Source organism: Diuraphis noxia, unplaced genomic scaffold (genome assembly GCF_037042655.1).
Source record: "Diuraphis noxia isolate RWA-SAM2 unplaced genomic scaffold, SU_Dnox_SAM2 contig0004, whole genome shotgun sequence".
NCBI lineage: Eukaryota > Metazoa > Arthropoda > Insecta > Hemiptera > Aphididae > Diuraphis > Diuraphis noxia.
The window spans coordinates 13,406,540-13,423,388 of NW_028301714.1; the positions used below are offsets into that span (position 1 = coordinate 13,406,540).

Below are 16,849 nucleotides of genomic sequence, written 5' to 3' on the forward strand. Positions count from 1 at the left end.
GCGTATATATCTTTCGGTTGTCGTAGATTTCCTGTTTCATTTTGAAAAACTGGTAAAGTAATAAATTAAGAAGATAAAAACAACAAGTTAGGCCTACCTACCTACACGTGCATTATACGAAACGAATCATTTCAATCAACCAACCCAACGTGGAGTTATCAAAGCATTAAAAATAATAAAATGTATTTTTTTTTCATATATACATAAGCCTATACACCTTGATATTTTATAACACCGACCGCATACCATACCTGACACGTCGGTGTAGAGATTTTTAAAGAAAATATAATACGTAGGTAGTATGTACATGCATCAATAGGGCTGAAAAAATATTATTATCATTTATTACATCGTTCGATCCCCAACACAGCATAATATAATATATATAATATATGGAAGTCTATATAATGTTAGTAGTTATAGTACAATAACCGTGTACAGTTTTTATTAATATTTGTTTGATCGCGTTGATTACATTTCAGTCCTCAAAGTTGGGCAGTCTTGTAAAGTACTTAAGTAAAAGTACTCAAATAATATTTAAATACTTTTTAGCATCTATTTTTAAAATTATTTTCTAACTTTCAAATACATTTTCTTTTTAGTTAATTGATATATTATTGTTTATTACTAATATAATATATCATCTATTATTAATTCAATCGAATTAAATAAATATGTGAGAAATGTCTGTGTGGATTAGTCACGAAATAAAATCTATTAAAAAAAAAAAATGTTATATAAAATGTTACAAAAGAAATATAATTTAATGTAATATATAATTCTATAATTTTTTTGTTTTAAAGCAATTTTTAGTGAATATCTGGACAACTGAGTAATGCGTGAGGTTAACGATAGTAATTTACTCGTTTTAAGTGACTATTACCTATACCCAACCGATAGTATTAAAATAACTTAGAAAAGTAAACAGATAAATGTTGAATAATTACCCAAATTGCATGGTGTAAAATTATCTTTAAAATTCATGTAAAACATGAAAATGTTAAAAAAATTCAGTTCAGGTGATTTTTATAACCTAAAATTAAATGTTATATACAATATTTGAAAGTATATATATTTTTGTACTCAAATACTTTTTTTTTTTTTGCTGAGTATCTAAATACTTATTTTAAATACATTTCAAAAAAAGTATCTGTATCTGCACTTCAATACTTAAAAAAATATATTTTACAAGACTGTTGTAGAGTAACCTACCGATAAAAATTAGAAGTTCCCAGAGAATATATAATATATACAACAAGAAAATATGAAATTCAATCAACCGCGTTCACAATATAATTAATACTTAGTTAATTATAAAATAAATTTAAAACAATTTTTTTCCACCAAGCTATGGATACCCACAAAACATTAACTTTTATAGATATCTACAATCAGTGTAGTAAAAAGAAAAATACACGAATTTTGCCTACGTTCAAATTAATAATATGATGACACAACAAGTGCATTTATACTGCCAACACGTAAACATACCACGGGATGTTTTTTTTTTTTTTTTGTAAATATAACTACAGTACTTATATCAGTTATAGTTGGATTCGATCGAATACAAATTATTAATTATTGTAATCCAACAGTACGTTTTGAAATAATGTTGTTTCGAAGATAGATAAATACCTACATAAAACATTATAAACAATGACATAAAACATTTTTGTTTTTGTGTATCTGTGTGTTATTGGAAATATTATTATTATTAATAATAAATTATAAAATTTTTTAAAAAATTATTATTTATTTCGATTTAATGCAACTATGCAAGTCTATATTATCTGCAGTGCACTTTTTTACAGACATATATAAAGGAAGATAAATGTTTTCGATCAATATGGGAAATTTATGGGCATTTATATTACGTATAAACAATAAACATAATATGAAATATCGATATTAAATACCATTCAACATCCATGTATGAGTTAATCACTATAATGTTTCAACAATAAATTTACATTATAATATGTGTTTTAGAGGTTAGCATATTTACCGACAGCTGACAACCAAAGTTGATGGAATTTATTTTAAAAATAAAATAATAAAATCTCATATTTTATTACTATTGCAATTTAATTAATATAATCAACATTTAAATTTTTAATATAATATAATAATATTATTATTTAGTTTTTATCCCCGACAAATGAATCGAAACAATCTGAGAACGAACAAAAAGAAAGTTAACCGTTTATATTGAGAAACCAATTCGTTTTGTATATGTTTGAAATAATGACCCAACCAGAAACGTTACGCACCGACTATTTTGTTTTACCTCAACGTGAACACAATATCATACTTATTCATATAGTTACGGATAAAAAAAATCTTTTCGAAAATGTATAGGGTCAAACAATTAAATAATAGACATTATTTTGTTGTCATCCTAACAACGAGAATAATATGCTGTGTTATAAAACAGATAATGAATTTAAAAAAAATGTTGTTCACAATACATCTAACGCCCCTAATTTAGTTTTGCTAATATTATTATTTGTATTTAATTCAATCTCTACATAATAGAGTTTCTCATAAAATCATATACACTGTTGATATTTTTCCTAATTATTTATATAATTGGTAGGAAATATTAGGAGCTAATGTGGAGCCCGTATAATATTCATTGATTTAAACGCAATATAGTCTAAGTATAAGAAAATTAAATTGCTTTAAATTGCTGTAGGAGTTATACGATATTTTGTTACCAACAAATTTTTGTTTCGGTACGATTATAAATTCAACGCCAAAAATACTATTTATTGCATTAAAATATGCATAAAAATATTTTGGGTTCACTCTAAATCGAAATTTAATATTCCATATTGTATAGAAACTAATAATTGAGAAATGATTTTTTTGTTTTTAACCAAAGAATCGGATGTGTGTTTTAATATTTCAAATATTTTTAACCCTCTCCGGTGTCGTATTTCAATGCACAAGTAAACTAAAAACAGATGTGCCTTCGGAATTTTAAAATACTTACGACGGTTAGACGTTGAAAAACGGATGTGTAAAAATCAAGAGATCTGCCGAATAAGAATGAAAACGATACGGACAAAAAACAAATTCGGCCTTTTCCACAGACTTATGAGTTGGATTAATATGTTTAATAATATCATGGAACTATTACAAAATCGTCAAAAAACAAAAAAAAAAAAACGACATAATATTATTGTTGTTAAATCGTAGCGCTTACCCGTGCATGCAGCCAGGTAAAGGTTGAGCGAGCTGCGCGGACGCTCAGAATTCGATTTCATGGCGGCGGCGGCCGAGTCGAGTTGTTGTTCCTGTCGCTGTTGTTCTTGTAGATGTCGGTGCGGAGCTTTGTCCCCGTTGGAGAGCGATGCGCGAGTGCCGTCGTCCGCCGTCGGCGCGTCGCCTTCTCGGCTACCTGGGCCGGGCGAGGCCCCTTCCTCCATCAACGTCTCCAACTCCATGGGACCGGCGAACTGCGGCCGTGTGTAACCAGACGTCTTCCTCCGGGGGGGACCGCCGCCTCCGGTCAGATTCAACCGGTGTGTCTGCTGGGGTAGCGGCTTGGGCGGTTTTCTATACATCGTGCGGCAAAAACAAAATATAAATAATTAATATCAATGCCGTCCGGGGTCGCGTATAATATAACAATATTATAATAATAATGCATTATAAACAATAATAATTCAACGGTTTTTCGACCCCTTCCCCCACATAAAAAAAAAAAAAAACGAGCCACAACTGATTTTTTAAACAGCAGATAATTGTATACAGGTGGAGCGAGTAAAAGCATTCTTATAAGATTTCCAATGAGATTTTAATAGTGACCACGAAAAAATTAGGTAATCGGCATTTTCTAAAAACCGCACGCATACCGTGGATGGATATTGCTTATTAGTTATTACTAATTTGTAATTAGTAATCCACATTTGAGTGACTATAAAAGAGATTAACGTTTAACGATTAACAGTTTGCGTTTCATGTATTTTAAACCCCACTGCGTATCCAGGTTCAAATAAAAAACAAAACGTTTCATAATAAACTAAAAATCAAGAAAATTACAAGAGTGCAATTAAAAAGATTATACCGATTAATTATGTTAAAGTAATTCGTATATAAGATACATATCATAATTATATCAATATCGCATCATATATATTTATGGCATAGTGGATTCATATAACGTCATTTCTAACGGCGCGTAAAAATGTTAAGCCAAGTGAAAAATAATAAAAACAATCTTAAGCTTTAAGTCACCTACAATAATCAAAGCATAACTGCAAATTACAATTTATTTTATACGCATATAAAGATAAGTCTAAATATAAGAGGTTTCAGATTTCTTAGAATCAAAGCTGAGTATGATTTTTATTTTTATTGTTTTACAATAATGAGGTTTCGTTTGTTATTTTGGAGCAGCTAAATACACGTCAATCTTATAAAAATGTCCATATATTTTTAAATAACTTTAGTTTTAAAAATTTAAAAAAAAAACTGAAGAAAGGAATTTTTCACAACACCTGTTTTCGAGAAAATCATAATTCATTTTTTATATAATATAAGTACCTAATATATAATCATAAATTATTGACCATACATTTTCACCAAATAATTAAATAAGTTTTTTCACTTAGGTGCATAGTAAAACTAAAACATTTTTATTTTGAATCATTTTTATTTAAGTTGAAAAAAACTTGAAAATATACTACAAGGTTTCCCATAAGTTTTTCCAACGGAAACTTCTAAAAATCCATATAGCACACTATATTTTTCTACAGACATTTTTTGTGATTTAAATAAATATTATTCGACGATATAAGGGGCTTAAAGAACTCCGCAGTTTTTGCTATAATATATATATATTGTTATTTTCTACATAGAATTCAGCTATAAAAATATTTAGAATAATTGAGTCTATTATTTGTACCTCATCGTGTGCCTATTTAAACCAGTTTATGTTATGTTAGTTGTTAGTACCTATTGACTAAAGTTAATACAAAAGTATATTAGGCACATAATATCAAAATAAATTGAATACAATTTTTGTAGGTTATAAAATATCCCTAGAAATTGTGAAACACACCATTTCTCCAGCTTGTATGCAATGATTTATCATTTGAATCAAATTTATCACATCCAATACAAAGACTGTAAATATATATTACTTATTCAATGACGACTTACACTCGAAACATATGAAGTTATACAGCAGATGAGTGACTTCTCAGTTTGTATTATTTTATTTGAACAAAACTACAGAGCTATACAGGGCTGTTCGATTAATTTTTCTGAGTAATTTATAATACTCGTAGTATATAGGTACTACTATTACACAGCATCTCTACATAGATTGGTGTTTGTATACATTATATATACACACACAAATAAAGGCATAGCCACGCCACGTGTATGTGTATATGTACAAGTGAATATTATACATCACACACACTATAAATAAATGTTATTTGAAGTTCAGTAAAATTTCGTGTCGACGCTCTTTCGGAGCCGTAGTGCAGTTGATTTTGTGAACAATAATATAATATAATATAAATATTATAGTAAACAAACCTGACGTGTTGATGGTAAAAATAACACTTTATTTGTAATTAAATAAAATGATTTGTAAACAACAATAATTTATAAACACAAATTAATAAATGTGCCATTTAAAATGAGTACATATTTTGAACTATGAAAATAATTTTATCATTGTAAACTAAAGTTATAACTTAAGAGAAATAAATTTTATTTTATTATGAATAAAATTATAAATGGTTATAAATGGGCAATTGTAATTTAATAACCTACAATTTTACTAAAACATATCTATATGACATGAGTTAGTTCTAAAAAAAAAAAAATGTTGCTTAAAAAATATATATTTTATTTTCTATGCTTCTATAATGAGTTTACAAAAATGTAAAAAGATTTTGATTGTATTTTAATTATGTCGAGGTGTGAGACACGATTCAGATGTTTAGGCGCTTGTCGTAAATGTGCCGGGTTAATCGATAAAGCAATTGAACATCTACCTATATAATATGAACAATTCATCTCTGTATCTATTTATAACGTTTCTCACATGAAAAAGGTAATTTATTTTTAACTTATACAGACAGAAATATTATTTTTATTTTCGATTGCTTGTGGTCATTAAACTTGTCCGTGCAGGGTCACGAGTCGTGTGAGAAGGATATAATGCATATTGTGTACATTTAAATAAAATTGCTAATCAAACATATATAAAATATTCGAAAAATGTAGAGAATGAAAATCATAAAAGGTATATGCAGGAACACACTGATAATATTGCAGTAATGTTTAATGTTGTGTGTTACACGATAGTATAGTTTGATAACTCGTACATAGTCCCAACATACCGTAGAGTGTATCACGGTGAACGACATTCGCAGTTGTGTTACACTGTAGTAATTCCTATACAGGTCTGTTTAAGACCTATAGAGTTCGATGAAGTAAACTTAATACGAGTAATATAAATTGCATTGTTTATGTTTGTTTCCGGAATATTAATAAAAATGTTTCCGACCAAAATGTGTGTTGTTAAAACTCTCCGAATAAGTAATCGTTTTTAGGGAGTCCCTAAGCAGATCCAATCTTTAAACCCAAACAGCACCGGTGTATCATGTGTGATCTAAGAAGTGTTAAATTTAAAAGTACAGACGTTTATTGTACTTCACATTGAGTTGATAACAGTGTTGACCAAGGAATAGAGGATGGCAGTCGGCAATAATAAGTATTCGAGTTAGAGAGCAAGAAGTATATAAATGTAGTAACGATGATAAGATGAATAAAAAATAAAACGTAAGAAGATAGCGATCAGCAGATACGTGTCTCATCTGAAAATTAAACGACAGCGTCTATAGATTGTACCTACGTATTTATATACGCCGGTGTCTATAATCGTTGTATGCAATAAACTAATTGTAATATTTTAAATGTATATTTACATCCATAGAATAATACGAATAAAATGTTAATTGAATGGAACACTAAACATTTTCTGCATCTCGTCCGAATTTGGAGCAATATTCTATCGGCACAAAGTAAATATCGTTAATATTATTATAATACTGACACTATCTAATACCAATATTATATTGTAGGCACGTGCGTATATACATTTTATAAGTGTGGATACCGGAAAACCACGACGTTAACAACACCATAACATAATGTTCCAGATGTATACCTAAACTGCATCCGTCGTGCGGTTATTATGGAACACGTAAATCGTATAATGGTCGATGATAATGGTTGTGATGCCATATTGCCCGTCATGCGCTCCCGACAGGTCAAGTACGCGAGGCCGCCGTCAGTACGGAATTCCACGAATCTCCGATACATGTTTTGGCAGATTGGACATATATATTTTTAACGCAGATGCGGTCGGTCAGAGATCACGGTAAAAAAAAAAAAAAAAAAAAATTAAAAAACTACGATGGAAAGCCCAGTGGAAATATTTAGTACTTTACTGTGTAACGAGCTGCTATTTATATTGATTGTGTGTGACGATCCGAACGGTTTGTCGTAACACAGGGCTACAATATAGACCGTGATCGCTGCAAGAACGCTATACAGGAATATCAAAAAGTATCTGCATGAATCACGTATTAATTACAGTGGATAATTAGCAGGCAATCACGCAACATTTATAGTTGTTCACCGTGTGAGTTTACTGGAAAGTTCTGGATTTCCGGACCGTTCAAAGTTCGAACGTTCGATCCGCGGTGGGATGACTGCAGCTGCTACTCGCGATTTCAGAGGAAATAATAATATTAATATCGTCTAAACGTTCAAAACAAATTCTGCAAGCGTAGCCCGCGGTTTAGAATGAGTGCGGTTCAACTTCAATTTCAATTCGCTTTCCAAACATAATAACAAATAATAATTAACAAGTGCAATGACATATATAGTAGTTTTGTATATTGGAAGGTAGGGGCCAAGGCATTCCTTCGAGTTATCGAGGTTCCACTGGTTTCCATATAACAGTAGTGTAGATCGATTGTCATCGACAAGTGACGTACTCTCGGACGGTAGTATACTAGTATGTATTTGGCCACGACAATTCGATGGCGCATCACATTATTCAGACGTAAAACGATATACTGATTTTTCGTCATTCAAATCGAAATATTTCGAAATATTTTCAGAATATTGCGGCCATGCTATCGACGATATCTTTAAAACGCGTCTGTAATACGCACATTTTCCAACAAATTATTAGAATCTATAATACGCAGAGATTAAAATTCCGTTTCAATAATAATTAAAATGGTTTTATCATTCATTTATTACACGTAGGAGGAATACTGTACGTCTACTATTATAGTATAATTCTATTTTTTCAAAATTATTTAAATATTTACTACTGATAACAGTGATAACGTCAATAAATTATCGTTAGTTTAGTTTTAATATTAAAGATATCGCAGCTACTATGCATGCCGTTATATCAAATAATTTATAAATTTAAAATGTATATTCTAATAGGTAATTTATAATGAATGCTGGTTGAAATAAATCTACCACACGATTGTACATTAATGTATACTAAGATAATGACGTATGTATGCAGATAAGACATTCCCGCTATATGTTTATCACCATCAAAAACTTTTATTTAAAAACACATTTTGCACAGCAGTGTACATTATGATTAATTCCCAATTTTTTTTTTATGTGTGTATTCTGTGTGAATTAACTGAAGTGAAATATTTTCGATGGATTACGACTCATCTGAATTGTTATCATTTAAAATTTACACAAATTAATCATCAATAAACGTATTATTATATTATCTGAGGGGAAGATTAATATGGATATGCAATGAAAATGTTCTAATTAATCGAGGAAAGTGTATCGGCTGTATTGTTTTAACATATTATAGTATTGGTTGTTCTATCATTGCATTTTCATTGAAAACTCATCATTTTAAAGTAGTACCTACCTTTATTAAGATAATGTAAACGTGGATAATGGAAAGCGGGGATATCAATAACATTTAACCGGTCACTTTAATAGAGTGGATCATCATTTTCTTTTTAACACAATTATTCATCAAATTAATGTTTGAGTTAAACGTATAAACCAAATGCGCTTGTCCATTCAATTTAAATTTTTTGCATAGATATTTAATGCCTATCTCAGCAAATCGATTATCAGTAGATAGCGTAAATGAATACAGTTTTAATTGATCTATTGAAAAATGGGTTTAGTGAAATACTTATTATGACAAATATATTTAATTAATCCTACAAACCAATAAATTGACATATTGTACAGACTGAAGTAAATGGATTAAGCTCTGTTTTTAGACTTTAAATACTTTTTATATTTTAATATTAATAACAATAGTTAAAAGTTAAATGGATTACTACCAGAACGTACAATTTGCTATGTACGACGGAGACAATAATAATAACGCATGTGAGTGAATCATCCTTTTAAGGAAATCGTACCTACATAACCTTATACCTAGCTAAACCTTATAAATTAAACATAATGTTAACTACACGCAGAAGGACTAAAAATATGAGATTGTATATTATGTATATTAACTATCACAGACCAGGGAAGTCACTCTGCTGTACAGTAGGTGTCAATCGTACCTGGCTATTGAATATAATTCACTGCAATAATAATATAATATGTCTTAAGTATGAATCCAAGGATAAATCATCGCATACGAAAAATGATTCCAAGCGAAGACGATCAATATTTTATAATAGTACGAGTATTATAGTAATTTATGTTTCTATTGATGATACGGTTGGTTGAACTGTATATATAACGTAAATATTTTAATAATTATTCTAATATTGTATCAAATTACTAGTTGTTATAAAATTATAAGCCAAAATTAGAAAGTAGAAACAGAAATTTAATCTTGAGGTTTTAAAAATGTCAATATGTTTGACTTATTAAATAATAATAAATATATATTTATATACCATAACGGTGAAATGTTCCTAGTCCTATACAACGAACTATATTTTTAGAAAATTATAACAAAATAACTTTTCGTTTAAATATCTAAATTCGTAAGTACCAATAAAATCTAGTTTGCTACCAAAAACAACAATCAAAATTTAAGATCGAAGCAAATTTTTTTTTTACCATGAGATATCATTAAAACGAAAACAAAAAAATAATAATGTAACCTATACATTATTGTAAAACGTATATATTAATCTCTTCACTCATAATTTAAAAAAAAAAAGATTTTTTTGTATTTGATAACATTGAAAAAACGATGAATTTAAAATTTAATATTCATTATATTAGCTTAAAATATTCACAATCCTTTGAAGTAAAGTTACCTCTTATCATCTAACAACTATAGTAAAATAATATGACAGAAACATGATCACGCATTTTTGGACGGTTATATATTTTTTTTATATGAAAAGGAATGTTAGATAAATACTCAAAAAAATACACATGTAAAATAAATTAATTTTGTTATTGCTAATAAATACCTGAGAGTTTAGTAAATTTTTTATTAACATTTATATTAGGTAAATTATAAATCATGGAAATATACATTTTACATTTTACAAGAAACACAGTCAAAAATTAAAACCATAGCTATATTCATAACGAATTGCACAGTTTAACAATACACTGAAGAATTTATATTGACATATACTGTATATTATTATGAAAATTGGAAAATAATCGAAGTATAAAAATTACTATTAAGTATGTGTCTATTTACTTCTTGAAAACTTTATATGCACTGAAATTTTTGATAAGTTAACAGATCAAGATAATCGATAAATTTATGATTATGACAATATCAGTTATCAACCAATTCCATCCAATGAAACCGTACCTTACAAAAACTATTCTTATAACTTATTTTATGGTATGCAATAAAAATACCATACAATAATGTGTGTTAAAGAGCAAACAATATAACAACCACTGAACTAAAATTAAATTGAAATTTGTTTGTTTTTTATGCGTCTTTATGGCATTCGTCTAGTCCTAATATATATTATATTATGAGTTATGGCTATATCTATAACTTGTAACTGCGACGCATAACTAATAATTACAAAATAAATTTAAACCCTTACGCACGTGATCCGTTTACTATTATAATTTTATGATATACTGAGGTACAACTATGAATTAAGATTTTTTTTATCTCAATGCGGTGAATTATTTATAAATGCGAAAACCATATTGGCAAATTCAATTCAATTCAATGTCAGTAGTATATTATTATAATATATATACCTATATATTATTATCATGTATAGACGTACAGTGAATTCTAAAAAATTGACTCGAATGAAGCGCGATTGTGTGTATTGCATTTAGTTCAATAGCTGAACTACAACAATCATATCATCACAATTGAACCTCATTGATTATCGCTCGATCGCACCACAATACGTTTCCTATGTTATTATACATTGTAATTGATTATATTTATACATTATACAGCGATATTGCTGTCCGGTCGCTAAAACGAATAACTAAATAGAATACCGATGGTGTACAACTGATATTAATAGTAAAATTAATATACATGAAATATGCTTTCCAGGCGTGTTTTATTGTAATCAAAGGTGTCATGCAACTGGTGTGTTTGGCATGCCCCCACCCAAATTTTTCTGCTAATATAATCGTATAACTAATTTATTTTTCAAAATATTTTCAAAAGCTATTTTTTCCAATAATGAAATAATTGTTTACTAATTAAAAATAAAATGTTAAAAAAATAAAAACTCTAAAAGAATGTCCATTGCTCACGTAGTCCCTTATATAAAATTACGACGAAAATGCGGTTACGGGTTAGGTACTAGGTATACTTAGCTTGCTACGAAAATAGCAAACAAGTAATAAATTATTTTACACACAATACAAAACTTCAAAACAGTATAAGGAGTCTGTTGCCCGCGAGTATAGAACATCGCACAACTAACATAATATACACATGATGGTTACAAAATAATAAAATACAATAATAATTTTATTATGACATATCAAAAACAAGTAGTAAAATAACTCAAAGGTGAAAAACGAATTCAATAAGTTATTTGAATCGTTATACCTATTATTAGTACAATGTAGAAAAATTATTTTTTCATGCGAGTTTTATAAGATTTGATTTTGGGGTACAGATCAGCTGATGATGGTTATGAAGAGTTTGTTGTGCTAAGTTTTTTATCTTTGAATTATTATAATATTAGGTATATGTATTATGTGTATCTCGTTCGCGTATGTTCAGAATAGCTTCGTATAAATTTAATTTCAGATAATCCATGGACACCAAATTCACATTATATTATTATTATTATTGTTATTATTATACAGCGGGTAGTGTTTCACAAAATCGCGTTCGTATAAATATATTGTATATCGCATGTATAGCATCGGTAATATACTTTACATAAACGAAACCTAAGAACCAAAACAAGAATAAGAATATTATAAATTAATGTTTTGTTGCCAAGGTACATTACATACGTAGGTATATTGTGTATATTTATTTGTCTTGTGTACCTTAAATCTAATAGGCATTCGCCAAGAATACTGCACGTAGTATCGTTGTGAATTCGATGTCGTAAATCTAACTATTATTATTTATTTCTATTTATGCGGATATATGATAATAAAACAATAATGTGCGTACATTACTTACAAGTTAATACTTATAATATATTTAGTCATAATTAAGTATTATATACTCCCATATAGCAGGATTTATTTTTTTACGTCTTTTAAAGTGGTTAATTCTTTTATTTACACCTGTTGATTTTGACGTGTGATATTGTTGTTGTTAATTGTCAGCGCAACCTATTCGAAGTTTGGAAGTTTTGATGAAACGATGCTTATAGCTGGAAATATCCCTTTTTAACGATTATTTATTCATTATTTGCCCTTCCCTTAAATCAACATGCAGGGATTAATAACTTATAAAAGAAAATCGAGTTTAGTTTTTAAATACTTTGTAAATATGCCATTAAATCTTTATTGAGTTATAGGTAATGTATTGTGTCGAAATTGTAATAGTTTACAAGGCTTATATTAAAAAGCTGCGTAATCTAAATGAATAGGTGTATCACTAAACGATAACATAATATAAGGAGTCTAATCCTTGAGTACTTAAGCTTAGTAATATTATTTACGATAAATCTTTAATCTTATTGAATATAACATGAGTAAAATTATGAGTACATAATAACTATTATCCGAAATCGAAGTTATAATTAAAACAAGTACGAAACAAATACATATAATAAATTTAACATATTTTTATATTATTATATATTTAACACAATAAAGATATTTATGTATTATGGATAACTCAAACATGAATAATTGGTTGTTGAAAAACTAAATTTACTAACCAATTTTTAAAAATCCCTCTAGTCAAGGTAGAATACAATTATGTTATAATATGGAGATAGATATTGTAAAAACGGTCCGTTCCCGTGTGGAGATACCACAACGAAAAAATAGTAAAATAGAGTTTAATAATTAATAAAATGTTTTCAATTCTTCGAAAATTACTGTAACTGAGAACCCTAACAAACTAAAAATAATTTTTATAATTTATGTCCTAATAAAACCGAGTAACACTTGTGAAACGTCAAATATTTAACCCAACCTAATCAAAGTAGGGATAAAATATAAATTTTTCTATATCCTGATAAATTAAAACACCCAAAAATACCATCCTCGATGAATTTATTCGTTTGTATATCATAAGACCTTTGAACCTACACTGCTGGTTTTAATTGAAAAATGAACACTTGTAAATCAGTATCAGTAAATTACGCGATGCATATTAAATTGTAAACGTATTGTAACATACATATTACGTATACATAGTTACCAACTTAAATTTTAAAACAATATTGCATTATAAAAAATAATAATCCAATAGAATTCTGAGAACCCGGGCGTCGCCCCTCAAAGAGTATAAAATATAAAATAATAATAATTGCTATACTCGCGCAGTATTATTCTTTAATTAATAATAATCATAATTATTGTAGACTATACAATTATATGTGATAATATAAAAGTCAAACGTGTGTGACAATAATTAATAATTGTAGGTACCTATTTTAACATAAACATTGGCATACCTATAGTACCAATATGGATGATTTGCAATAACTGAACAAACAACACACGTTTTTAATATTTTTATAACTTTCGACGACCGAACGGTACCATACGTAAAAACCGAGTTGCAAATAAATATTATAAACTATAATATTATATTATATTAATGTCATTCGTGCTCATCTGCGCGTACAAATTATATTATTATAATATTGAAATCCAATCACGAACAGTATAGAAGGCCCCGGGCCCATGTAGTGACGTGGTTAACTTAGTACGTAGATATATAAATTATTGTTACTACGGGACAAGATAATATATATTTTTTATATTTTTATCATATTAGGTTTGCATTAACACATTATCTTGAGTTTACATTTAAATCTATGGGATTAGAGACTATTAAACTAATATTAGTATCAACTGCAGGCTACTAATAAATATAACAAGGACTTTCACGTATTCGCATACGTCTTTTTCTGATTAAGTTTATCGTATGTAGAGTAAGTATACAACACATTTCACAACGTTTGTGACCAAAAGCTCAAAGTTCTAGAGAATATTTTTGCATATTTCATATTTTTGGGTATAAAAGACATTGTTGATCATAAGAGCATATTTTAAGTTTTTATTGCATATTATGTGAAGGTTTTTCGAAAACCATGTACTACGGTGAATATTTTTCATAAATCAATGACAAAAATAATTATATTTGACTGTTTCTATATAATTTCTCATAAAGACGATAGAGACTCATTTTATCTTAATTTTGAATGGGTATGGACTAGATTGCAATAAATCAACTTGGTTAGTATAATAAAATAGGTAACTAAAATAAATCAATTTAAAACTTATATAGAGAAAATTAAAAAATTAAATATTTAAATAAAAATATAAAAAAATGTTAATGTCTTTTTTATTTTTTTTTTATGCGGAAGTGTATATTTTTAAATGCACTTATTTGATGATTTTTTGGTGAATGAAAGTCCTTGTTTTACTAATAAGTAAGAGCTATACACCCTAAACACTTATAAATTATAACACACAAAAATTATATAACATTGACATCCTAAAAACCCAACACAATGTCATCCCCGAAATTGTATTCTCTATAAGCCCCGGACTAGAGTCCGATTAGACATTATAATGGAGAGCCTCAAATTGATTTGAAAAAAAAAAAACGCATTTCCTAACTGGTGCTCATCTATTTGTATTTAGTAATAATCGTCGTCGAACGAATTAAACATAAAATCTGTGCTAACTAATTCAGACCTAATATTATGGGGACGAGTAGGATTTCGTGTCATATGTTAATGTTATATGCGGAATGAGCATCGGGGTAGTGAATGTGGGACGATATTCTGGATTTGTTCAAAAGGCCCCTTGGAATATACTACGACGACAACGACAACAACGACGACGACGCCCGAAGGAAGACGAACGTTAAATGCGAATTTTATTATTGTCATTAAAAACGCATGACCTGCAGACAGCAGTCGATAGTAGATACCTACACTTGACTTAAGACTAATGACACTTGTGGGTATATACTACAGAAACGATTTAAAATACTTCCTTGATTTACTAAGGATATTAATTGAAATATGTTATTTTTTTTGCTACATCGATTTGAGACTCTTCATCGTTATAAATATTTCAAAAATTATTACCGACCGAAACGACAATGTTTTACAATAGCGTTATAATATTACGATAAACTTGTACATTAAAAATATATAATAATTCAATAATTTGTTTAATATAGGTGCCAGGTGTGCCCGGAAAAAACTCCAAGATTCCAAACATAATTGAAACATTTATTAGAAATTTTTAACTACACACGTGGTTTCTCGTGACAAAACTCTGTGTCCCTAATCAAACGCCAGCTGTTAAACAATACTCGTAGCGTTAAGTGATGACAAAATTTGAATATTAAAACTTACGGTTGTCAAAGGCGTCGTCGACGAACGGGTATTATGTTAGAAAATGACAGTATTGTTTCGATTCACTGATTATTTGGAAGTATGAAATACGCGAGTGGGATATAAAAATCAACTACATAAACCAATATCGGTGTAACGTTTGGCCAGACATTGGGAAGGGGCTTGGCGCCTCGACCACCGCCGAAACAGCCGATCCTGACCCCACCGGTTCACCCTGCAGTGTAAATACGCGCGCGCATTCGATCGGACAAAATACAGATATGCGCATACACACACATGCATACACACACGATTTTCAAATCGATGTGCCCCCACCACGGTTGTGCATTGGCCATTGGATCATTTCGAATCCGTAACGGCATCACTATTATAGTGATAATAATGTTGCGATAGTATAATGAACAACTATTCGGCTTTACCTGTTGCGTGCACTGCGATAACACCGCGAAGAATGCAATAATAAAAAAAAAATAATAATAATAATAATAATATGAAAATATCGATAAACGTCGTGGCTGCCGGTAGACGAGGAGGAAAAACTTAAAAAAAAAAATAAAAACCTTAACGGTCGAGATTCAAAAATGAAAACCGCAAGGTAGACGATCGTGTATGATTCGAAAATATTATGACAGTATTAATAATTACTAGGGTCGTGACGAACAATAGCGACCGACGCGCGTATTCGATGACTGGCGGTAGTGCGGTGACTCTGTATACGCGACCGTACACAATGTACAAAAAAATTGTTGTAATAAGTAGGTACCTATATCGTTTTACAATGTACACATATCGTTAATCAGACACCTGTTGTG

The 16,849-nt window shown here is 29.1% G+C and overlaps 1 protein-coding gene across 4 annotated transcripts in view; it reads right to left on the minus strand.

Annotated features, from left to right (window-relative positions):
* LOC107165268 (trehalose transporter 1-like protein) overlaps positions 1 to 16,849 on the minus strand; it is a 48,208-nt gene that overhangs the window by 12,417 nt on the left and 18,942 nt on the right. For 3 of the 4 annotated variants that reach the window (XM_089225321.1, XM_015513427.2, XM_015513428.2), the window contains exon 2: positions 3,209 to 3,561. In XM_089225321.1, coding sequence (XP_089081447.1) covers positions 3,209 to 3,561 — 353 coding nt within the window. Of the gene's footprint in view, positions 1 to 3,208; positions 3,562 to 16,037; positions 16,197 to 16,849 lie in introns of those variants that run through there. The other variant, XM_015513430.2, reaches the window with a different exon arrangement.